Raw genomic sequence first — 24536 nt, 5'->3', positions numbered from 1 at the left:
TTATAGGCCTCTTCTACTGAGCTCAGCAGAACATCTTGGTTTTGGGGACTCTGCAGAGAGAAATATCAGCAGGCTGAAGAGCCCTATTGGCTTTAGAATTCCAGAGTTTGCACTGGAAAATAGTTAGGCATATTCACAATTCATCCCTTTCCTTTCATCCTATTTCTGGGATGAGGGGAGCAGCCTTGTGGTAGGAAGCTGTTTTTGCAGATGATTACAGTTTCCTATCTCAGCAGGGGCACTACCAGGTGGGCAGTGTGCTGTGCTGTTCCTGGGGAAGGTGTTTTGTACAGTGACTATGAAGTTTTAACTTTGTGTTTTTGAAAATCTGGAAGGAGCTCTATAGCCTGAAAACAGGTTCTCGTTGAAAAAACAAAATAAGCACCTACACTGACCTTGTGCAACATTTCAGTTAGTTAGTGAAGTCATGTGGCTGTGGCACTGCATGGATGCTTGAAGGGGTTGGATTTGGTTCCTAGCTGTGTCACAGTCTCACCATAGGACCCTGGAGAACTTGCGTTATTGGCCCATGACTCTGGTCCCTGTGTACGAAATGAAGAGGATCCAGCCCCCTTCACACAGGCACAGAGAGGGTCTGAAGTCCTCAGCAGCATGGGTTTGAAAGCCATGGAAGTGAGTAAGAGTATCTCTATAGGGCATAGAGCAAAACAGAGGGGCAATAGCAGAGATGGTTTTAAAAGAATCTTTTAGAAGATCCCTGAAGAAGAGGAGTCACAGCACTCAGCTGGGCCAATCCAGGCTGCTTCTCATCCCTCTGGGTTGGATGGAGTTTGCAATCTGGACCAGCTTTGAGTGAGCTCGGGTAGAGCCACAACCGCCTGAACTATTATCACCCATTTATTTATCAGGTTTATTCACCAAGCCGCACAGCCATCTGTACTGGCTTAACCCTGCAGACCATGGGGAGCCACAACTTAACTCCAGTTTGGCTGTGGAGCTTGAAGCACTGAGAAGGTTGCTTCACTTGGACCAAATTCTTTGACGGTTTCCCAAGCCACTGTTCTGGCATTGCGGGTGGTTCTGCTGATCAAGGTAACGATCGAAGCAAGGCTTCAGCCAATCACACAGGCTGCAAGCCCATCTTTTTTAGCTGATGCAAAACATCGCACTATACCAAAACCGGTGTCCCTCATCATTTCAGGGCCAAAAACCATTCTGAGAATTTTCCTTACTTGGACATGAAGGGGGGAGTGATTTCTGCTGAAGGAGCACGGTCAGATAAGAAAAGCTCAGACCAGCTATTAGTGTGTCAGTTCAGGCAAGTGAACCCATCTTTCCCATCTTTCAAACATTTTGTTCAACATTAAGTAATGATGAAAAGACCTCCCGTGAGCAGCAGGACATTTCACATGGAAGCAACAGCATGAATGTCGCCACACACAATTCTTGCCTGTTGTTGTTACAGAATCACACGTTTTTAAAAGATCCGCTAAACCACGCACATGGGTTTGTATTGCTGCAGCTCCCTCACCAACATCTGAACTGCAGGTTAACGTTCATCCCAGTCAGCTGAAATGCTCAAAAGCAACAGAAGCACAGGGACAGAAGCCAGCACAGCTCTGCTTGACAGGATTTCAGAGCTACGCTCCCACTTGAGCATCAGGAAGTTGTGCCCTATACCCTTCCTGGGCCCGCAGCCTCTCAGGGGTGAAACAGCCCTACAAATCTGAGCCAGTTGCCATATTCTGTAGCAGAGGGTACATACGCATTCAGTCAACACTGCAACTTGTGCATCTGAAATGAACCGTTTGGGAACCGAAGAATATGCATTTTCAGTGCTAAGGTTGAATACTCCTGCTGCTTACAGCCAAGCTCCTGCTGCTGCACTTCAGAGCGTTTTGCTTTGTTACGGACCCCTGATTAACACTTTCTAAGCATTTCAGCCCACACTCCAGTCACTTCACAGATTGCAATGAATGCAGATTTGAGTTTATGGGTTCATAAAAGTGTGAATTAGCACAACAATTTTCCCCCAGCCTATTTGCACAGCCCTTCCTCGAGTGACCTGTCCCTTCAGACAACACAAATATTTCAGCTCAAGCGAACTGCCCAGCGAGGCATTTTTAAGAGACTAGAATGAGATCTGTGGCCCCAGGAAGCAATGCCTGTGGGAGCACAAAGCAGGAGCATCACTGTGAAGCCCAGTGCCTGCATCTCCTGGCAACGTTATAAAGTGCTGAGAAGCAAACTCCTTTAGCCCCTGTAGGAGCTACAGTGATCCCAGCAGCGCTGGCAGTGCCACTGGCACAGGCTCCGAGCCTGGCACTGCTGTTGCCACCCATGCTAAGCAGAGAGGGGTGAGCAGACCTCCCCTGCCTGTCTTGTGCTGGTGCCTTGTGCACAGCCCTGTAATACACGGGGTCAGACACAGAGACCCCAAGATGAGCACCTCACAGCACCCCAGTGCTGTGCTTCTCCACATACACGCGCCTTAATCTCATCCAGCCTCTACTCTGACATCCCATATCTTCGGGCTGTGGAAAACACTGTCACCCAGTAATCTGCCCCTTTTCCTGCTCTCTGCATATCACTGGTGTGATCAGTCCTATCTCCGCATGGAGGAGGGGCTGGCTTACCAAATTCTTTAATTAAAAGAAAAAGGATCAGGTTTATTCCAGATAAGCAGGCAGGATTAAAATAGACAGAAAGAATAGACAAGGGGCAGCTGTCAACACTCCAGCCGATCCAGCGTGATTATTAATAACGATAAGCAGGAGAAGAGGGCTAATAAAAGGATAATGAAGTGGTCCTGAAAGTGACAGGAGATGGAGCCCGATAAGAGGGCCCATGGCCTGGAGCTGCTCTGGCCCCAGCAAGGTCTGCGCAGAGCAGCCTGCTGGGGCAGACTCAGGCAGAGGGGCACTAGGAGGAAATGTTTCGTCTCCCTAGGGACCACAGCAGAGAGACTAATGGGCTCAAGAGCTCTGGACATCCACACCGTGCAGCACTCATGACTGAATCAATTGGGATGCTTCCCAGGCTGTAGCCGCAAGGAGTGCGCGCCATTCCCCTAGATAAAGCATGGCTCTGGGAGGAATGGTCTCACCAGGGCAGCTGATCGTGGATCCTTTGTGGTGCCCCACAGCTGGGACCCTGTCTCGGCCCTCACTCAGCACTGCGCAGTGCCAGCACAGCCCAGGACTGGGATGAAAGGCAGCGCAAGCAGGAGAAACTGCTGAGGTCGTGTAGCAGTGGCTGGGAGAGCACAGAAACAGTGGCAGGGATCCCTGCCCTGCCTGGGGATCACCCACTGCTCTGGTTTCTCCTGGCTCTGTCAACTGTCCAGGCCAGGAAAGTGTCCCATATCCCCAGCAGGTGTCCAAAAAGGTGGAAGAATGTGGCTGAAGAAAGAGCAATCAGCAGAGAGTTGCCTCTGGGTGCCCTTTCCCAAGGGAAAGCTCACACGCAGAGCATGAAGCACAGGCAAAGATCGCTGCAGCCTAGAAACAACACGGTGCACCCACCTGCACTAGCTGGATACAACTCCTGGCCGTGGTACGGGTCGGTTGAGGGGAAATAAGGTGTGGAACGTTACTTCCTGAGAGCCATTAAACAGAGAGTGAAATCCCACCGAACAGCAAATATATCCTCTGTCCTCTCTGTAAAGGAAAGGACCAAATCATCTGCAGAGATGCAGTGGGAAGGAAGGCAGAGGGAGACTGGGGAGCCAGAGCCTCCCAGCAAGCCCCAGAAGCAGTCAGATGGCTGGACTAGGGAGTACTTGGTCAGGGAAACCTGTGGGAGGAATTAAGGCTGACTGGGACCACCTGGATTAGCTTCCATTTGCACTGGCCTCCTCTGTCCAAACATCCCCTTCTCCCTCCCGAGTCTAAAGCACGTCTCCTCCATCAGAGGGAGGAAGATTCTGGCCACGGGCTGTGACATGCCACCCAGGCCACCGGCGCGGCCGCGATGCCCCAGCGCTCAGCCACGGGCAGGCGGTGAGCAGGGCCCGAGGGGGGAGCAGGGAATACGGGCTCTGGCTCGCGCTGCCTGGCGCTGCGCTCCCGCCACTCCGGGTCACCGCGGCAGATGCTGAGAGCATATGCCATGAATTAATTCCACTTTCCCTGAGATGCTTCAGCGAGAGGCACAGTGGTGCCTTTCCAACTTATTAACATAGGAGCTCCCCGCCACCTCCCATCACTTTGTCACACTTAATAAAACAGCCAGCCAGAGTCCCTTTAAGAGGCTTTTTAATGGAAAGTTGCTGGGTCTGGCTTTTCTTCAGCTTTTATTTTCTACATTTTTTCCCAGTGCTGCATATCCTGCCTCAGCCCCAACATCCCACCACCACTGACAAACTGCACTCTAGTAAGGCACCTCCACCAAGAAAGTCTATATTGTATCTATTATCCTAAGCAAACCCAGAGATTCCTAAAACCGATAGGACCTAGAATTAATTTTTCCTTCGTGCACTTCTTCTGCTTCATCTGTGATGAGGCTTGCCATTTGCCCGGGTAGTCTATTGAGCTCTGAGCCTGCAAGAGGCTATCTGCGGGTAGATATTGACACTCGTTCCAGAATCCCAGCGAGTCCATGGGCAGACGCCCCCGATCAGCTCACTGAGCTAAACACGCTGTTGACAGCACACACGTCGATGGGTTTGCAGCTCTCCCTCAGCAATGCATGAACAGAGCAGAACAAAGAGTAAGCAGGACGCAAGACTCCCTGCGCAGAATCGCTGTCTTTGAATTGAAGATGGGAAACACTATGTATATGAAAACCATGTTTGAATTGGGAACTTGAGGTTCTTTGTTTCTCAGCCCGATTCTGCCACAGATTCGTTGTGTGGCCCCGGGCACACCACTGCACCTTGCTGTACCCCTCTGTGACACAGGTCTGTGGAGGTGGACAAGGGATTACTGCTCTATTCCTTGGCTAGGCGCAGCCTGCAGGGCTGACCCGAGTTCCTAGGAACCGGGTGCACTGTTCTGAAAACGGCTCTCACTTCTCACCTCACCTGAGGATCAAGCAGAGCTACACCTTCGCAGGCTACAAGAAAAAATGTACACCTGCCATTTCTTCCTTTGCATGCCCTTTCCACGAGACTTCTCAGAAATGCGGGTTCCTGAGGCAGTTCTGTCACAGCCAATACACGCTGGTGCATCACCACGAGCTGGCCTGGGCATGCAAAAGCACCTCATTATTTCTGTTAGCAAGGAGAGTAACAGGAGCAGGTTCTCCTCTGAAAGCATCAGGACTTGAGAGAGTTGAAGGAACAGGTCTCAGTCACCTTCCCAGCACTGCAACCAAAAGACAACTGTGGAAGGAAGGTGGGTGGGAACAGCTTGCTGGAGGAAGGCCAGCAGCCAGGCACTCGCCTCCCCTCCTCCAGCTGGGGAAGGAATTGGAAAGACATGGAAACAAGTCTCAGTCTATTAAGTTTATTGAAGGAAATTAAAGAGACAACTTGATCACAGTGCACATAAATACTGAAGCAAGGAGAAAATATCTGACAGCGTGGCTTAACTGGGAAGGTGAAAGCATAAGGAGGCTCAGGGAACAGAAGATGAAATTCCAAAACTGATTCTAGAAATAAAGCTGATTTCGAACCATAAGGTCAATTACCTATTAAAAAAACTAACCAGGGAAGACTTCAACTATACTGTCTGCCTTTCTAAAAGACAGGCAAAGCACAGCCACATCTCACTGTGCTCTGCCATGGCCTGTATTACAGCAGGTCAGACTAAAGGATCAAAGCCACCTCTTCCTGCCTTAAAGTAGATGAGGTTGTGATTTTTTTCAAGCCCTACTCTCAAACTCTGCCTGGGTGTTTGCTGGGCTCAGGCCTGGCACACACCCCTCCCACTCCAGAGCATCCCTGCCCAGGGCCCCGAGCCAGAAGGGGTAGCAAAAGGCCCCTGGTTTTTCCCTCTCAGACTGGCATGTTGGGTTTGTCCGACTTACTAAATTATTTTAGTTTGCTGAATTTAATTTTTTTCCCTGGAATGCAGGAAACTTTCTAAATTCTCTTTGGCCAAGAACCATGGGTATCACAGAAAAATAGATGCTAGCTCATCTGGGAAGTTTCTGTTCATACCAAAACAAGTTTCTCTGCTTGGAGAAAGACTTGAGGATTATCCCACACACGTTGCCTCCCAAGCTCGTCTCGCCTAGTTTCCTAGTTATAGGGGAGATTTCTTGGTCATAAAAAACATAGCGTCTCCTTGAGACAGATGAGCCTCCCCTTATTTTGATGCCCCCAGACAGGAACCCAATTGCTTATCTCTCGTTGGCAGAATTTTTTGGCATATCAATTCTAATCTGATATTTTGCAAAGTACCGAATTCACACAGAGTTATTTGACCTGTCCTGCTGTCAGTACAAGAGCGGGAATGCAGTGCTCTATTAGACCGCCCAAACAAGTCAAGAAAAGCAGCACAGCAAGCTTTCCTTGCAGCACCTGCACTGCCCCCCAGAAGTATACAGCAAGATTCTTCACGGGGACAAGGCTTTGAAGGACATTGGTTTAGAAGTAATGCTACTGTTTCCTGCCAATAATGACCACGGTTCTATGGGGATAAGGCATTAACAGCTAAATGGGTTTTTCTTTAGATGACAATAACAGTGGGTTACTTGGTTCCAAGGAGACACCCACCAGGGAGTTACCTTGTTTCAGAGCAGCAGGCTCCACTCTTTGACACACGTGGAATAAACAGTATTTTCTTTGCAAACTACCTATTGCCTGAAGCTATCTCCATTCAGGCTGTGATCTCATCTGATTGCAAAAGCTAAGCGAGGTTAGGCCTGGTCAAAACTTAGCTGGGAAACCTCAAGGGAGAAAAGAGATGCTGTAAGAAGTGGTGTTGGCAGTTTAATAGGTGATGCTGCTTCCTCTGAGTCAATACAGAGGTAATGTTCCAGGAGCGAGGTTAAACTAGCAGGGGGTGGCTGGAGGCTGCTGGATGAAATGTAAAATGGATATCCTGACGACTCACGGCATCTGTTGTGAGGGCAATGTAGGTAATATCTTGATGTCCTAGGCAAACAAATTGTAGCAGCATAAGCTTCTCTGATAGCCATCGCTGAAAACCACACTCCATTGTAAGACAGTTCACTCCAGAAAGGCTGCATTTTGGCAAAGGAAAGATCAACCATTGCAGTTATCTGTAAAGATGCTAGTGAGGTGGAAGTGACTATTCGTAAGTAAATACTTTATTGTGTTTAGAATTCTTAATCTCTTTTGAGAAAACAATTATTATTACAAAATACCAAAAACTTCTCCAGAGTCACTTTTCCTATGAAGCAAGGTCCTATTTATTTTCATGTCTAAAAAAATTCTCAAATACAAACAAGCAAACAGCAAAGTGCTAAACTATTTACAGGGGATGCATGTATAAGATGTCTGGTGTGCCAGTGCTCTAGTGCAGACTGAGGTGCTCCTCTCTCTCAGATTGTCCCAGGTCCCACTCAGTCACTAGTTCTGAGGACACCTCTGTGAAGAGATGGTCCCAATCCCAGCTGACATCATCCTACCAAGAGGAAAAAGACAAACATGCTGAAACATTACTGGTGACACCCAAAGGTCTCTGAATGATGCCAAATATTCAAGATGAACAGCAAAGACAGAAATTAAATCGCAACTTCCCCAGCCAGGGAAGCCCCAGATCCAGTTGGCTAGGACAGGAATCCTAGCCAGAATGAAATGTGAATCCCTGCTACAATTTCAAGATGTTGACAGAATTATTCATGTTCCAAAATTCCATAAAGGACACAGTTTTTGATACCTGTTAATCTTAGATACTCCCAAGCATGGTGTACAGAGGAGCCATAAAAACATTCCACCTTTCTTCACTTCTGCTGAAGCATCTGCAGTTCTGAGCTGCAGAAATCCTTTGCTGCAAGTCCTGACCTCTTGCCTGCCCAGTTGTATTGAGACTGTTCTGTCCTGCTTTAAAACATGCCCCTGCCCAAACCCCAAATGCTTTCTGCCTTTGTCCCTCTGTACCATCCTGTAGAACCACCTGGAGCTCATGGTGGCTACCAAAAGCTAATACGTAACAGAGCACTGTTTCTGCAGGGATCTGTGACAGCGCTAGATCCTTCACATTTTCCTTACTAGCTCTTTCATGCTGAAGGGGGCCAATCATAGTGATGCCGTAACACCACACAGAGAAAGCCCTACAAATCTTTAAAATAATCTGCTGGGGAAGTCAAACCTCCATCAGCTTGGACAAACTACCTCCTCACCTCTCTCCTCTGCCCCACTGACAAAAGGCTTACTTTCCAAGTGCAGTCTGAGACACATAAGAAACTTTTGCCTTGTTGGTGTTCCCACAAAAGACAGACTCACCTCTCGTAGTTCATGCTCTGGAGCCAAAACTTTGGTGAGAAGCTTCAGGTCAATCTCTCCATCCTATGAACACACAGTCACAAGTCTTACAGACAGCGAGAAAGTGGACACCATCATTTCACCAGGTAGGTCTTGCTAGAAATAGGCACATTTGCCTTATAAAGGAGATACACTTTGTCCAGGACAACAGCAGGAGCCTCATCTGAGCAGCAGACACCATACTCACAGTATTTACAGACACAAACAAGCAAGAAAGCCACACTGCACAGAGGAACAGATTAGCAGGCACGTTGCAAATTGTTTGTATGATAGGGCCATGCATTTTATGCATCTGAGTATCCCTGCGGAGGATGACTGGAGCTTGGAAGGAGAAGGAGTCACATCGGTCACCCCATAGCCATATCTACTTACCAGAGTTTGAAAGGCAGCATACTTCATTAGATCTTTGTCCAGGTCATGGTAGGTCAGCACCCGGTTCACCTGCACACTGCAACCAGAAAGGGTCAACATACAAGCCTGGGTAAGCGTGGAAGCACATCTAAGGAGAAGGGTGGCATGAACAGTAGTCTGGTGACACCTATCTTGAGTGTCCACATCACCCATGTGGACTCTTTGAGATGGACGTCCCTGGACAGAAGCACATCTCATTCAGCAAATGAACAGGCACCGACAAATTTGCGTGCCAGGTTGTGCGTGTGCGTAAAAATAAGATGTGGAGCAACCACAGACTCCCTCGGAGAAGCCAGCATGGCAGAGAGAAGAGCCACAGACTAGCCACAAGGGCCAGGAAGAAAACAGGAACGTAGTGAATGTTCAAACAGCCCCAGTGCCGTAGCTAAGCCCCCACCGTACAAGCTACAGAACAGTAGGGACTTGGTGATTTCCATGTCCGAGCCACAGCTATCCAATACAATTTCTTAAAATGTAGCCTTCAAAAAGAAACACAGTGTAGTGGGTAAAATACTGTTGTGCCACACTCCCCTTCATAGGTGATGCAATACTATAGAAAAGACCTACATTAATTTAATTTCTGTTTTGTGTTTGTCCATGAAAATCACTTGTCTTTTCTGTTGCAGGGAGACTATGGACACAGGAGGTACAGATGGGATTATAAAAAAGAGGAAATAAAGAAATGAACACTGGTGAGAAACAAAGCAATTTTAAATCTACTAAGAAATGACACTTTAAATTTTTGTTAACAGCTATTTAATTACAATAACTACTCCATACTTGTGAGAGAGGCATCTGTGGTCAGGAGTAAAATATCCCACCTCCCCAGATAAGGGCCAACACAAATCCCAGTCTGTGATCTTGTCAATAAGCCCAACAGAGGAAAGAAGACTTTCTTGATACGTTTAAGATAAAACCCCAAAAACTTTCGTTTTTGAAAACCTGCTGGTCTCCCTTAAGCTAACCCCAAGACTACCCTGATAACACCTTCAAACAACAGGATTGTACTTTGCAAATTAACTAGGCACTTGAATATCCTTCTGGATATCCTGTGGAGGGCAAAGCAGCCTTACAACCATGCATAATGAAAGCGTGTGTGATAACACAAGTGTACTGGAGGCATCTGCGGTTTTACAGGCAGCCTTAAATCAAGCAGTTCCTCACTTATGAGAGTTTGATTTTGCAACACCAAATGTATTAGTCTAATGTAGGGGTTTTATAGAGAGAGAAAATACGCAGTAATTGCTTTCTCTGTGTAACAGGAAACACGAAGTTTGCACTGTTCAGCTTGGAGCCCTGCTGCCACAATGCACAGCACCAAATCCTGCTGAATGGCACCGCTGCTGACATCCAGAGAGCATGAGATAACATGGAGTTTAATTTCACCAGCCATTTCACACTGCTGATGAGAGCCTCAAGAGCACCTGGCAGTTCTCTTACCTGGGGGGAGCTGCCACTTGCATGGCCAGATCTTCCTCCTGGACTTCCTCCAAGTCAGGGATCACGGGAATGTCTGCAACAAAAGAAAGCAGCAGCAGTAAGTGGAGAGCGTTGTGCGCTCCTCTCACAAGAGACAAAAGGTTCCCTTGCTTCACAGATATGAAACAGCCTGTTTTTTTATTAGAGGAAAACACAAGAGAGTTATTTAGCAATGATTAAAAAAATATTGTTTAATATGAGAACAAGACAATAAAGCTTTGAAGCTTGGGGTCAAAAAGAAACCTTGCAAGAGGAGCAGCTCTGGGCTGGGAAGGACCCCACAGGCCACGGACCATGCACTTCAACACAACCTTGAAGCTGAAAGAAGCCAGCTGCGCTAAACGCTGCTGCCTACCTGCAATCATTCTAAGACTGGCAAGAATTTGCTTCTTACAAGACGTGTTATCATTTGCTTAGCTCAGCTGCCAGTTGCCTTGACTGTTTGAAATGAAATGTGGGGCAGAAACTGAGAGAAGCCACTTCAAACTACATGTTGAAGGAGCTGCTGGTGGGGTCTCGGGCTGTGCAGAAGCCCATGACCTTCCTGATAGCTGAGGAGGGAATTGCTTGGTGGTCTGGCTGATACAAAGACTAGGGAAGACGCACCTAGTTGTAATGTCATAAAGCTTTTTGTGATTTCCAGGGTGACCCTGGAATGGCTGATGTCTGGGTCATTCCCAGCATATTCTCTTCATAAGGACTATGGCTATTCCACCTAAAAAGGATGCTAGAGACAAAAGAATGGAGGAGAGGAGGAAGGACTGGGTGTACACTGAATCCTGCTAAAGGAGCAAGGCTCTGACAGCACTGCATGCTTTTTGATTTGATATAGCACTGTAAACAGAGATGGAGAGAGCAAAAAAGGAGCGAGGAAGAGAAGGGAAAGTAACTGGAGGCACAAAGCAAGGACAGGTTATACCTGCTTGCAGAGTACAGAGCTGCTTTAAAGACTCAAGGCCACAAAGGCTCCCCAGAGACCCCGAGCCCTCAGACCACGGATTTGCTGGCAGTTCAGCTCTGGGAAGAGGTTTCACTTGTACAGTGTGTGGGCAGAGCTGGCGCCCTTGCTGCTGGAGCGAGAAGGCTGCTCCGTCGGCAGCGCGGCCATGCTACTGCTGGATGGCAGCAGGCGGCTGGGCCTGGCAGCTGGGCCTGGCTTCGTCCCGTTTTGCAGCCCAGGCTGAGATGAATATTCAGGAGCTGGAGAGACGTTCCTACCTATGATGCTCAGGGCAGGGTCTTCCTGAAAAGCCCCTTGTCCTGCCACCTGTCAAGAGCTTGGCCGGCTCTCGGCTGCCCTTGCCCGCCGCACGCCCAGCGCGTCCCCCCCAGCTCGGGCACGCCGGCCGTGGGTGAGGGGCAGCCCTCGCCCAGCTGCGCCAGGGCACGGGTCAGCCCAGGCCGTGGCGCGGTGGCCGTTTGGAGCCGGCCACACAGTGGGATTTCTCGCTAATTGGCTGCCTGGCGGAAGGCTGAAGGGGACGGGGCTGCCACGAGAGCCTGGCCGCGGTGGAAGGCAGTGACAGCTTGGCCGGCCTCGGCAGAGCTGTGCCCCCAGCTCCCCAGCCGCCCATGGAGCAGGTGCCTGCGGAGCCGCTCTCCAACCACAGCAAACTTCCCAAAGACATTTAAAAGGGAAAATGCAGCAACAGGCCACAGGCCCCCAGACGGAGGCATGTGCAAGAAATGCCTCACTGGCGTGTCACTGGGCATCTGGGGCACAGCTCTGCCCCCTCAGCTTGTAGGGACAACACACAGTAGAAGCTGCTGTCCCACTGGCTTTTCCCTGCAGGGGCTCCTGGCTCCTGGTAAAACTTGTAGGAAAATGCAATTAGGGGACAAAAGCATCTCCATGGACAGACAGTGCGACCTGCGGAGGCAGACGGTAAAACCTGCTCAGGGATAATGTGGGAGAAAGTCCCTGTGTATAAGCAACAAAGACCAAAGAGGGAACAGAGAGGTGAGACAGGTCCAAGGGGAGGAATGAAGCACGGGGCAGAGGTGCCCTCCTAAGTCCAGGCAAATGGGCACGGGAATGAGGAACAGTCTAAACTCTCCTGAGCTAATTTATCCTTTTCAGCAGGGGACCATGAATGTTGCTCAGCAAACACAACTAAATGAAGAACTACCTGGGAACAGAGCTGCCTTCACCCGTGGAGCAGCATTCCCTGCAGCAGGAGAAGGTCATAACTTTATCCTCTCTTGACAGCAGAAATGTGGAAGGTGTTTGCATCAAACTGAATTTCTTCACTCACTGCTTGTTCTGGCAGCTATTTCTGGGGTCTCCTCCTCCCAGTTCCCTCTTGCTTTTGTTGATCTCTTTTTGCAGTAGAAAAAACTGTAAATTTAGGGCTCGGATCAGTAATGTCCCTTCCATTTTGCAAGTTCCCAAAGACTCCTGGATTCTCCAGTGATGATTTTATCTCATTGCCATTGAATTATGTGGAGAGACTCCCAAACCCCTTGCCACGTGCTACCTCTACTCTGTATTAGCAAAATCCAGGCAATCACGTATAAATTCTTTCCAGAAGAAATTGAAGGCTCTGATATTTTATAGACACTTTGAAAGTATTTCAGACAGAAGAGCTGGAAACACTCTGGGGGCTCCTGCCAGCCCCACCAACAAAGGCCAGTGCATGATTTCCTTACTGCAAAGCGTGGATGATTTGTCCATTTCTAGGCAGAAGCAATACCCTTTAGGACTGTCAGAGACTGACAGAACAAAAACGTCACAAATTATAAGAAAATACCTGCTCCCCAGGCTAACTGCTGCCAGTGGCAAATCAGCCCTAAACTATTTGGGTCTTTATTTCACTTGTTACTCAGCTTCCTCTTCCCTCTGCCAATTCCCATGGTGCCACCTCTCCACAGTCCCTCTCCCTTCTCTCCCTGTACAGTTTGCAAAGTGTCTCAGTTCTCACTTTATCACCAAGGTCCCGGCCCTTCCCCTCAGTCAGTCTCCAGCCCCCTAATTGTTTTTGTTGCTTTTCTTAGGACTCACATCTTTTCATTCCAGCAAGCTCTGGTAATGCAGCCAAGTCACGGCACTGTGTCAGCTGCAGGGGGAAGAAGCACACAGGCTATTGTCCTGCAAGAGCGTAGGCGTATGCTCTACTTTTAATATTCCTGTTACCTGCAGTGATACTACTTATGTATAACATTAGTACATGCAGAAATGTTCACATGACCACATCCTCCCAGTCTCACACTGCAGCTTTTTCCAACGACAAGGTTACATTACAATCCCACACCCTGTGTGCTTTGCTCTGTGACCCACATTTTTTCCCTCCTGTTCAGTGCAGGGGTGTCAGATCATTTTCCATAAGCTTGTGTTTCTGGCGCAGAATCTTGACACATACTTCACTGTCCAAGCTCTCATGCCTGAATTTAGTGCCCATGTAGGTAAACCTTAGAAATGACTGCACAGTGTACCTACACGCTAAGGAGCCGCCTGTGTGCAAAAGGAAAACCCTTCACAGGTACCAGGTCACTGCAATGAAGTGAACAAATGGCCTGTGCCTCGCAAAAAGAATTTTTTTTGCAGCTGAGAACAAGGGGTAGCTTCAAAACCTGGAAACAAAAAATTATTCTCTGCAGCCTAGTTATAGGGGGGGCGGATAGTGGTGGATGTTGCCTAACTCAGCTGCATTTTGGAGGAGAGTGCAGCTTCCATATTGTCTTTAAAATCAACAAATTTTAATCAAAACTGGAGGCAAATCTCAGAAGCAACGTGAAAATCTTACAGCTTCAGCTGTTCTTCTCCCACTTCCACATCCTTTCCTGCAGACTTTGAAATCAGAACAAACTGCTGTGATACTAACAGTAAGATACATTAAAATAAAAGTTGAGTTACTGGTAAAAAGTATTTAAAAGGGGATCAAATTGAGTACAAACCATCTTACCAACCCTGGTCTCCCAGCTGGCCTCTGAACGCTGTGCTGCAAAGTGCTGTGACCTATGTCACCTCCCTCAACCAGTCTCCCCCAGACAGAACTCCTCTGAGTCTCTATTTCATATGGGAGATAACATTCCCGGGGTGAGCGCTCCTAAAAATGAGCATTTGGGAATACCCTGCATTCATTTCAGCTGAAGGGAGGGGAGAATAGGTAGACACATCAGGTAGCATTTTACAAACAGAAGAAATGAGTGTATGCAAGAGAAGATGGAGAGGGCAACACAAAAACTCAGTGCCTGCAGTGACCTTAAAACAGGTATAAAAAATAGATAAGGATTCTCTTTATGGCTCAAAATGACTGGGAACAAAGTAACACAAAACCTTTCCTCATGGATTTCTCAGCCCATAAAGAAACAAGATGTTGGCTTTAGAAACTGCTCATGGCAGAGATGTGGAACGATGAGTGAGCACCAAATGCTAGATGACAAATGCAAACCCCCCTCCATCTCCCAGATGATGGTGAACAGAGTGAACAAAGAATGAAACCAAAATGAGGGTATCCATGCGGAACTTACAGTGGGGTAGGAGGAGACACCAGTACCAAACGTTGACTAACAGGGGAGTTACACTGCACCAAACTGATGGTCTCAGAACATCTAAGTCCCGACATATAAGGGTAGCATTTTTATTACAATACCTGGACTGAGCTAGCTTCATAGCTAAGTTATGGCAAGACACCAACAGCATAAAGCAGAAGCGTGTGGATGATAGGAAGAAAAAGATGAAGAGGGAAGACTGAGGGTGACCCATGCAGGTAGCCAAACCATAAGCAAGGAACAACAGCTTTTTAAGTCAAAATCAAAGGAAGGCTTTTACGCGTTCATATTAGAGCACATGCAGTAACAATCACCTTTTTTGCCTCTTAGCAAATAACTTACTGACAGCTGAGGAAGACAACCACAGAAAGCAACAAACAGGAGGTGGGGGAACCTGCACCACCTTAATACCCAGCTGCTCCAGCAAACCGGTGAGTTGCAATTCCCCTCCCACACAGAGCTGATTTTTGGTTTAGTAGCAACACCTGCAGGCTGGGTCCCCTACAATCCTGTAAGCTCACAGTAAGACCTGGTCCTAGCCCCAAAGAGCTGTTCTGTTAGACACAAGACAGCACCTAAGTCGGGACAGACAGAATCTGTTCAAGGTCAGGCAATAAATAAGTGCCAGAGCTGGACCTAGAAACCACGTCCCAGGTCAGGCTTGCAGTTAGTCAGCACTGTGGTTGCCACTTTCTCCCTGAGCTGCTTTGAAGTCTCCTGAGCCAACACCTGATACCCAAAAAAATGACTCCATCTCACATAGCCTGATTTGTTTCCCCCCACTGGGTGAGCATTTCCAAGGCCGGTTCTGAATGGACACTCTTGCCGTGGCGCCCGTGCTGCCCTCCCTGTCCACACACCACCATATCCAGCGAACGCAGAGATGGTAGCAGCATCTGGAGCAGGTGGTCCCCTGCCACTAAACAGGCATCAGAATGAAACCAACTTTCATTTAAGTTGCTTGCTCATAAAATGTAAAACTGAAATAATTACAGTATTTCTGCTGCTGCAAAACTTTGTTTTACTGAATGCTGTTACCTTCTGCATCACGTTTGGGGAATTTTAAACAGGCAAATGGAAGAAGGTCTGATTGAAGATGAAGTTAAGTGAAAGAAATTGGTCTCATTTAGCACATGACAGGATTCATCTGTGTTCCCAAGTCCACTGAGGTAGCATCATGGGCGTTTCATATTCATGAGCTGCTGCGACACTGTGTCCCCTCATTTACAAAGCACCGTGTTCAGCAAATTCTGTCCCTGTGGACACTCCGTGCATTTCATGGTCTTGTCAGAGAGACATCAAACACTTCAGTAACCAAATACCAGAAAATGGCTTTAATTAGCGCATCTCAATGCAATAAATAATTTTTCTCTCTAAGTGGAAAAATGGAGAATTAAAAAAAAAAAGAAAAGAAAAAAGTGGAAAGCAACAGGCAAAAAAAATCTTCAAAAAAACATAAGGAACAAGGGACACAGACAGCTTCTGCTGAACACACAAACAAGCTTGAAGCCTCTTGGAAGATTTCTCAGGAGAGCAGCAGGCAAATGGAGAGGATAGAGAACACTTCTTTGGATGCTTGGACATTAATTTCATAGGGATGCCTTTCCCTGACTGAAATTGCCCTACTAGTCGGCCAATATGGAACAGCGTACCTGCCTGATCAGCCGGCAGGGAGATGAAAACAGCAGAGTGAAAAGCAGGCAGTACCACAGCTACTAGGGCACTGCCTTAAAAGCTGAGACAAGCAAAAGATAACCCGAGTGTCCCACATCCCAAATCACCCATTTGAGAAGGGAATGGTAACAGCATAACCCGGCCAAGCTGCTCGGAAAAGTCACTCAGTGAGCCAGAGGATTCACAGCACCTAGGGGAGGCCACGCAGCAGGTTCAGTGCTGACCCTCTAGCCTTGCCTTAAAAGACTATGCATTTGCCTTGCATCAGACAAAACAGTTTTTTCTTCAGCCACCAAGCTCTGATGATACTGTCAGCTAGGTAGATGGCTGGCTGGGAGGCTGCCTGGTCCACGACACACTATTTGCTTCGATAGCGTTGTGCTTTCACAGAGTGCTTGGCGTGGCATGGCTTCTTCCTCACCTGAGAGCTTGCTGGGGACGGGCATCAGGCATATTTGTTCCTTCCCAAGGCTGCTGCTGACACAAAGCCCCTGCCCAGTTTCAGCCCCTGGGAAGTGTGAGCACAGACAGGGCACAGAACAGCCCTGTCAGGTGAGTTGCGGGGCTCAGTGCAGGGCTCCAACAGGCAGTAATCCATGGCTTTGTAGCGTGCAAGAAGTAAGAGCAGACACTGGTGGCTTTAAGGATGAGGAATCTCTTAATGCATAGGTTTGTTCACCAGCAGCAGAAGACTGGAGAGACTGGAGGCCAGCCTCAGGACCTGGAATCCACCATACTCCTGAGGTTATCAGCATTTAAGAGTGGTAACACACCTCCTAGCCTTGCCAGCAGCCCGCTGACAGAGCACCGTGCCTGCCCTCCTTTTCAGTAACATCTGTTTTCCGTTTTTCAAAGGCTGTTCCCTGTTCCTTTGCAGTACTCCCCTGCTGAAACACACTCAGAAGGTGGTGGGGCAGCAGATGAGAAGGCATGAGGTGCCCAGGGAGGGTCTGGTGAACTCAGAAACACAAAACCCTCCTCAACAATGCTGAAGTGAGTGATTTTGCATTAGAGCATTACTGTGGCAGGGAAAGCAGCTTCTCAGGATGCTCCTGTGGAAGTATGTTCGGGAGCAGGCGTGTCTGATTCTATTTCATCCTCTTCATGTTACACTGGAAAAACAAGACAAACTACATTTCTTTTATGCTAAATCCTTAGGTTTTTTATTTTTTCTTATATATATTTATTAAAAAATGCCTCTTTGATCGGCAGCACCCATGACACTTCCACATCCAGCAACTCCTCAGAAGCCTCCCTCCCTCCACACAAGGCCAGCGCTGCTGACAGCCAGACGGGTTTGATCAGAGCCACTCAGAATCGGATTTTCATAAGACAGATGAAGAATCTTACTGCTGCTCTCTCTCATATCAGATGAGAAACTGAGGGGGAGGGGGGACGGCTCCTGAGGGAACGACACTACAATCAAGGGCTACGCGGTTCTCTCTCTGTCCCTCCACTGCTGCAATTTTCAAAGGAGTTTGCCTCAGGCAGTTTTAAATGATGGTGTCTCAATTCTGTAATCATCTTTCAAGAGCTTTTTCTTAAAGGGTATTTTAGGTAAACCTAGTCCGTCAACTACACTTATGGACTCAGCAATCACAGACCCAATATGACTGTGTATCTACCATATCACGAAATTTAGTGATGGAAGGTGCTTACCCAGACCACCATTTGCAGCCCCCAAGAAGCTGCATGTGCTCCCTTTCAATTAACCTGCCCACTGCCCCTTGGCTAGTGGTCTGCTGCTTCAAACAGGGCTTCAGACATACCCCTTGGGACATACTCCCTGCTCCCCCCTGCCCACTGTGGCTGTCAGGATGGAGCTCTCCTTGAACACCAGAGGCTCTAGATCACAATGCCAGCAGTCACTGGAGGAGTTCAAACTGGTCTGGACCAACAGCTCAGTGGAAACCATCAGGCTGGGCAGAGTCTGCCCTTCGTTGACTTTGCACAGAGACTCGGGGTAGCGCGTTAGGGGAGCAGCCAAGGGGAGGACTGTGGGGTGCTGACAGAGCCACACACAGTGTCACAGTGCAGAATCCCAGAAACTCAGCAGACACTGTCACTCCCTGTCCCAGGCCCCTCTCTTCAGCCACTTCCAAAACACCATGTTTTTCACTCTGTCTCCACTGACGCTCAGAACTTTGTGACCATTTAGCTCTCCCCAAACCACTCCACCACTGCCTCCTGAGCCTACGAAGCATCCGCTGGCCATATCCCTGACTGTTCCTGCAAACTCCCCCCCTCTCTTACCCTCATGCTCAGCCAATGCAGCTGTCCTTGCAGCTCAGACCTGGAATCTACCAGCACTTGGTGTGCTCTGTAAGAGCAGCAGCTCACCGGGGAAACAACTGGCAAACTTTATTGGGAATGACAGAGCCAACAACAACCCACACTGCATTCTATTCTCAGCTCGGTTTGGAGCAATTTTATCATTGGTGTTTATTAGCACGCAGCTCAAGAGGTGTTTGATATTTTATGGCTGTGAATTCCAGGTGCCAAATATCCTGTGAGGGCTGTTTCCCACTTAACAGACAAGACAGACACGGTGTACTCAGAATGATGTGGGGACTGTGGCACATGCCCACTTCCTCCTCTGTTGTGCACACAGCCTGGAATCCCATGCTGTTCAAATGCAAAGGAGCTGCTGGCACACTCCAGAAGGGTAAGAAGTCCTTCTAGAGGTTTGACATTTGTATAGAGAGGTCTAATCGTCAGCTCTCCTTCCTTGAGCAGGCTTCCCAGCAGGCAGGAAGGGGGTTTGCCTTGAGGGCACAGATCTAGTGACTGTCTCCTGGCAGCTTTCCTCACCTGCAGGTCAGGTTTGGGTTGTCTGTGTAGCATAGTCAGGCTTTCATTTCAATCAACTGTCCCATTCACACACACTATCTGGTTTAAAATAACAAGCCGTTGTTCCAGCAGACAGAGGATCACACATCACATCCCAATCCTCCAAGAAAAGCCCTGTTCTAGGAGCTACACATTCCAAGGGTAACAGAGAGAAAGAGGGAAAGGACTCCTGCAGGTGGGACAACAGTCCATGGGGGAAGACAGCTGGGAGAGAGACGACAACGTTAGTTAACAAGCCCCCATAGAGTGCGGAGGGGAAAAATCCAAGGGCAATGTAGTGAGGAGACAGGCACCTGAGGTTGTGCAGCTCAACAGTGCAGAATTGGTGAGCCAGAAAGGAACAACAAAGAAACCTTTAGCCAAAGTGACAAAGCAGTTTGCTGATGGGGGGACGTTGGGGGGTGGGGTGTGGAGCAAGGAGGGTGCCAGCATTTCTCACCCCAACAGGAAACAGCCCTTTGTAGCTGCACACCAGAGAGTAAAGCCAAATGAAACACCCAAGGCTGAAGCAGAGACTCTACCGCCCCCGTGGAGAAAGAAGCAAAGGGAGGGGAAAGCCCTTCAACGTGAAGTTGGTTTTTCTATCTTCCCTCCCACCACACGGCAAAGAATCGTTTGCACTTGGGAGAAGCTCTTGGCTGCTACAGAAAAGGAAGCAGTGCTCTGCAGATAGCACTTTTAAAATTCTACCAATAGTCTCACGTCTCCCATCTCATACACGTCTCCCTGCCATACAGAGCTCAGTCACTGCCGCCCAGTTCCCCTGTTGACATGGACAGAAAATTGAGCAATTACCCTTAAACTCCTCTCTCTCAGATTGCCCAGATTGCTACATACACAACATTAAGCCCCCAATTGCCCCTGGCCAAAAGTGACTCAACCAGGTCTGTCCTTTAGGAATTAAACACTTTTGTGTTGCTTGTGAAGGTTTATTATTCCTCAAGCTGTGATGCATTAAATCCTGCTAAAGCAGGCTTCCCACCACGCAGAGGGACTGGGTGCCCCCGCGACAAGGTTCAGCTGGACACACACCCACCTGGCAGAGGTGCATTACCCATCTGCTGTGCCTCTGTACTAGCAGGTACCGGTGTGTGTTCAGGAGGATGGGGACCAAGCTCTCAGCAGGTGCTGTAGGAAACCCCGATATCCATCACCTAGACACCCCAGAGCTATTTATTTCTGGAGAGACATTGCACTTTTTTAAAACGGTCTTTCCAGCCTGAAGCTTTACAGGAGCAAACAGTGCTTTCAGTCAAACGCAGGTCTTTGCTTTCCTGTAACTCAAAACTGGCTCCTCTTTAAAGTGACTCTCTTGTCCTGGACTAGCCTTGATGAAGAAGAAATATAGATGAGAGAAAATGAATTCTGAGCATGATCTGAGCCAAGGTACTTCACTGCTAGTATTTCAGTGGTTTGTATTGCACAGTATGGATGACTTGCACCTTCTGGGTTTCCCTGTGCAACTGTAAGGAATGGCTAAAATTCCAGATAGTTCCATGCATGTCCCGGTCTGATCTGCCCACTTACAATCTCTCATATTACCTCAGTCTTTCCACGCAGCCCGAGAAGCAACCTCCTTCTCTCCCAAACTCCCATGGAGATGGGGAATCAGATGCTATTTCATGCACAGGGTGAACGGCTAGGAGCAGCGAGAGAATTCTACTTTTATTTCTGAAACTAAGAGGCACATCAAGCCCCAAAGTCTCCACTTGGACATACACCCTTCCCTTCATTCTCCATATGCCAAACCGGGCTCTCTCCAGGCCCTATGCTTTTTTAACACTTTCTCCAATGGACTCCAAATTCTGAGCCTCGGGGTGTTAGTGATGTATAAATGATCATAACTGAGCACATTTCAAATACACAAGAACACCTTTTTAAGGGCATATTGTTTTGTCCTTCATTCTTCTAATGAAAAGGTTGGATGGCGGACAAACAATGTTAATGGAATGGTACAGCTCAGCTTTCTAATAGGTTAAAGGAAAGCGATCCAAATGTATTGGTTGACAGCAGCAATCATTACACAACTGCGCCTGTTCATATTAAGGTGCACAAGCTAACACATTATGCAGCACAAAATAACCGTGACCCATCCTTAGGGATCCATACACCAATGTCTTGATTTTTGTATGTTTAAAATCTGAGCTTCACTGCTACACTTAAGGATACAAGCTCAAGTGCAGTTCTGTGTGAAGGGGAGGCTGATACAGCTCAACTTACTGCACAGTCACAGCATGCTGCTCCCTGCCTTCCACACTGGGCAGTTTTTTGTGTCTCTGCTTATTCAAAAAAGCAATTTTATTCAGGTTCTGGAGTCTGTTTATATGTCACCTTTCTTCACTGCAGTTGCTGAGCCCATATGGAACACTCCTCTCCCAGAAGAGCTTGCTGAATCTCTCTGTAGAAATAAGACCACAAGCATGCAATGCACTGATCCATTCAGAGATTTTCCACATGCAAATCAGATCCACAACCCCGTATATTTGACTGTACCAGAAACTGCCTGGGTAGGAACCATAATCAGATCAGTGGGATCTTTCTTCCAACACATAGATGTAATCCAAAGCTGAACTCTGCTTTGCAAACAATCCAAAGTCAACTGTTAACCACAGGCTAGGCACAGATAAATAAGTGAAGTGTATCAGGACTTGCCATATCTTCATACCACATTCTGCATCAATTCTATTCTGTATTTATTACCCAAGGTCTTGGACCATTAAAAGTCACGCACTGCAAACATGTGGCAAGCATTTTTATGCCTGGTTAGCAAAGACAGTTATTATACTCTGAGTACAAGACCAGGGTTCAACAAGAAGGACAGCATGTATGCAAACAGTCAAAGAGCTGTTCAGAACAGACTATCAGCCTCAGTGACATACGCTGAAATTTAAGAAGCCCAGGAAACTTCCCAGGGGGAAAATTAAGTCTATTCTGAAGATGCCAATGCTATAAAGGTGCCACTTCTGGCAGTCATATGTTGCAATGCTTAATCTGTCTGGAAGACCCAAATAAGTCTTCATTTAATCTCATTAACCATACTGATGTCTGATCCTTTGTGACTCCTGGTAATTCTTCTGATGCTTGGTGATATTTTACAGATGCAACTTTATTTTATAGACTGTATAAAATTCTTAGCCCTTGAAAACTGAGCTAGCTCCTAGAGACTTTAATGAATTTCTATGCTCCCCACAGTTCTCCAGTGCTCATCTCAAAATTCATACTGTGGATTTTTCCTGAGATTTCTCTTGGCTTATCCAGTCCTAGAAGAGCAGGTGATATACACTATAAAGAAAATTAGTGCTAAGTCAGGAGTCCAGTAGACTTCACAGCAGCCTGTACAGGGATGAGATGGGATTACCCACCAGTGCCTATGTACAGCTTATGATCTATACAATCTTGGGTTAGGGCAAGTGGATTTTTTGTATTAGCAATTGCTTCATGACAGAGACCCCAGGAGAGTGGTGCATACACTCGTCCTGATGGAAGCAAGACAAGGATGCTACCATAAAACACGAGAGGCTTTAAGTAGAGCATACTATCACCTAAACTAGGGGACAGCAGTGATCTCTTTCCCTGCTCTTAACCTTTTATTGCTCTTCTAGCTCTCTTTTTGCCCCAGCCTACTATTCTCCACAGTGTAGGTAATCACAAAGAAAACCATATCATCGACGCTTTCCTTCCTCCCAAAGGCGCTTTATCATTCTGTGTTAATGAAGAGCCAGAGTCAGACTACAGGTTCGCTTCCTCACCCTCCTCTCCATCTCCTTTGCTCTTTCTCCCTCGCTCATCAGCTGGGGAGACTTAAGCAGCTCCCCATTTGTTTACCCCCAGGGTGGTTCATTTCCTTTCAATTTCTTACAAGACGCCTCTGCTCACTTTACTGATGAACCCCCAGACATGCATGAAGGCACTTCTTGCAGTCAAGTAGGTGTTACCTTACCTCCTCCATCATCTGATGCCTCCAGGCTCTGCTGTCTGAGACGATGGCTGCAGCAAAACACAAGGAAAAAATAATTTCAATTGCAAGCCCAGAAAAGCATTTTGTTGTGTCCCCTTCCTCCCCACAAGCCTCATGGCTTGTCAGGGGGAGAGTCCCAAGTACGCTTAGCCTGCAGACCGACCTTCTTTCATATCCCTCATTGTTGGACTCAGCAGAAAACTCAGCTTAAGGATGCTTAAGCAAGATGCCTTGTACCTGAGACAACCCCCTAGGCTGCACAGTCAGGCTTGGGGTGTGTCTGGGAGGCAAGCAGCTGCTTTCTACTTTTCCTTCTTTCTGTCATATGGGAGTGACAGACCCTACTCCACATCCAGGGAACTACAGAGTGACCAGCTTTGCCCCATCCCAGGACACGTGACATGAATTCATGCCAGGCTCTGCGCCCTTCCCAAGTTCTAATCTTGGTGCACTGGTGCTTAGAGTCACACATCCCTTCTCCATGAGAGCAGATGTAAAAGCTGTGCAAGAAGTCTCAGCAACAATGGGAACTTACTCTTCTACTTCTTCTGCATGCTTTCTTCCTGACCTGCAAGACAAAGAAAGGCTTATGCTTAGAAAAGGCTAGAGAAAATTAAAATCGCACCTTTCCTTATATCATGTTATTGTGCAAAACAGTTCCTACACGAGGTCCAATAATACATCATACCTTTAAAGAGTTCTGAGTGACCATTAAAATGTATCAAAAAGTCCCTGAGCGCATCAGATCAAAGCAGAACCATTTGGGTCCAGAAAGACAGCCATCCCCAGACACAGTAAGAGTGTCTCTTTTTTTTTTTTAGCTTCTCAGGTATTTTTTCATCCTTTCTGCCATCATCAGCAGGTAAAGCTTGCCTTACCTGAGTAGGGAGGTCAGCACGTTAAGGAGTAAAGAAGATGCTATACTTTGTCTGCCTACCCCTGAGAGATCAACAGGTCCTTCCTCCCCCTGGTCATGCATAAAGATTATCTGGTTGCCTTTGTAGGTTAGGAGCCCCACCTGAGCTGGCCAAGTTCAGGTCAGACATGCTGTCGCTGCAGTAAATCAGGGTTGATCTGGCTGAGTTAACAGGAGTTCATAATAACAACACAGGGGGGAGGCAACGACAAATGGCAGCTCCCTTGCTCTCCACCCCAGCAAGCCCAGAAGTAATTCAGTCCCGATTAGGGACGCTTGTTCAATATTCAAAATGTAAAACATGGAGGTTGCTGAACCAGCACTTTGAAAAGTTAATTAAATGCCAGGTTTCTTTTTAGCAGATACTCCATCACTCGCTGATTGCTTTGGCCATTTTGCAG

General features: G+C 47.6%; 1 protein-coding gene across 8 annotated transcripts in view; it reads right to left on the bottom strand.

Annotated features, from left to right (window-relative positions):
- Positions 1-7157: 7157 nt before the first annotated feature.
- IFT43 (intraflagellar transport 43) overlaps positions 7158-24536 on the bottom strand; it is a 44906-nt gene continuing 27527 nt past the window's right edge. For all 8 annotated transcript variants that reach the window (XM_037394251.1, XM_037394253.1, XM_037394255.1 and 5 more), the window contains 6 exons: positions 23755-23787; positions 23202-23248; positions 10208-10280; positions 8729-8804; positions 8318-8380; positions 7158-7496 (listed from right to left, as the gene is read on the bottom strand). In XM_037394251.1, coding sequence (XP_037250148.1) covers positions 7386-7496; positions 8318-8380; positions 8729-8804; positions 10208-10280; positions 23202-23248; positions 23755-23787 — 403 coding nt within the window. In that variant the 3' untranslated portion in view covers positions 7158-7385. The remainder of the gene's footprint in view (positions 7497-8317; positions 8381-8728; positions 8805-10207; positions 10281-23201; positions 23249-23754; positions 23788-24536) is intronic.

The sequence above is a fragment of the Falco rusticolus genome, chromosome 7 (genome assembly GCF_015220075.1).
Source record: "Falco rusticolus isolate bFalRus1 chromosome 7, bFalRus1.pri, whole genome shotgun sequence".
Taxonomy (NCBI): Eukaryota; Metazoa; Chordata; class Aves; order Falconiformes; family Falconidae; genus Falco; species Falco rusticolus.
This window is presented reverse-complemented; position numbering and strand designations above follow the sequence as displayed.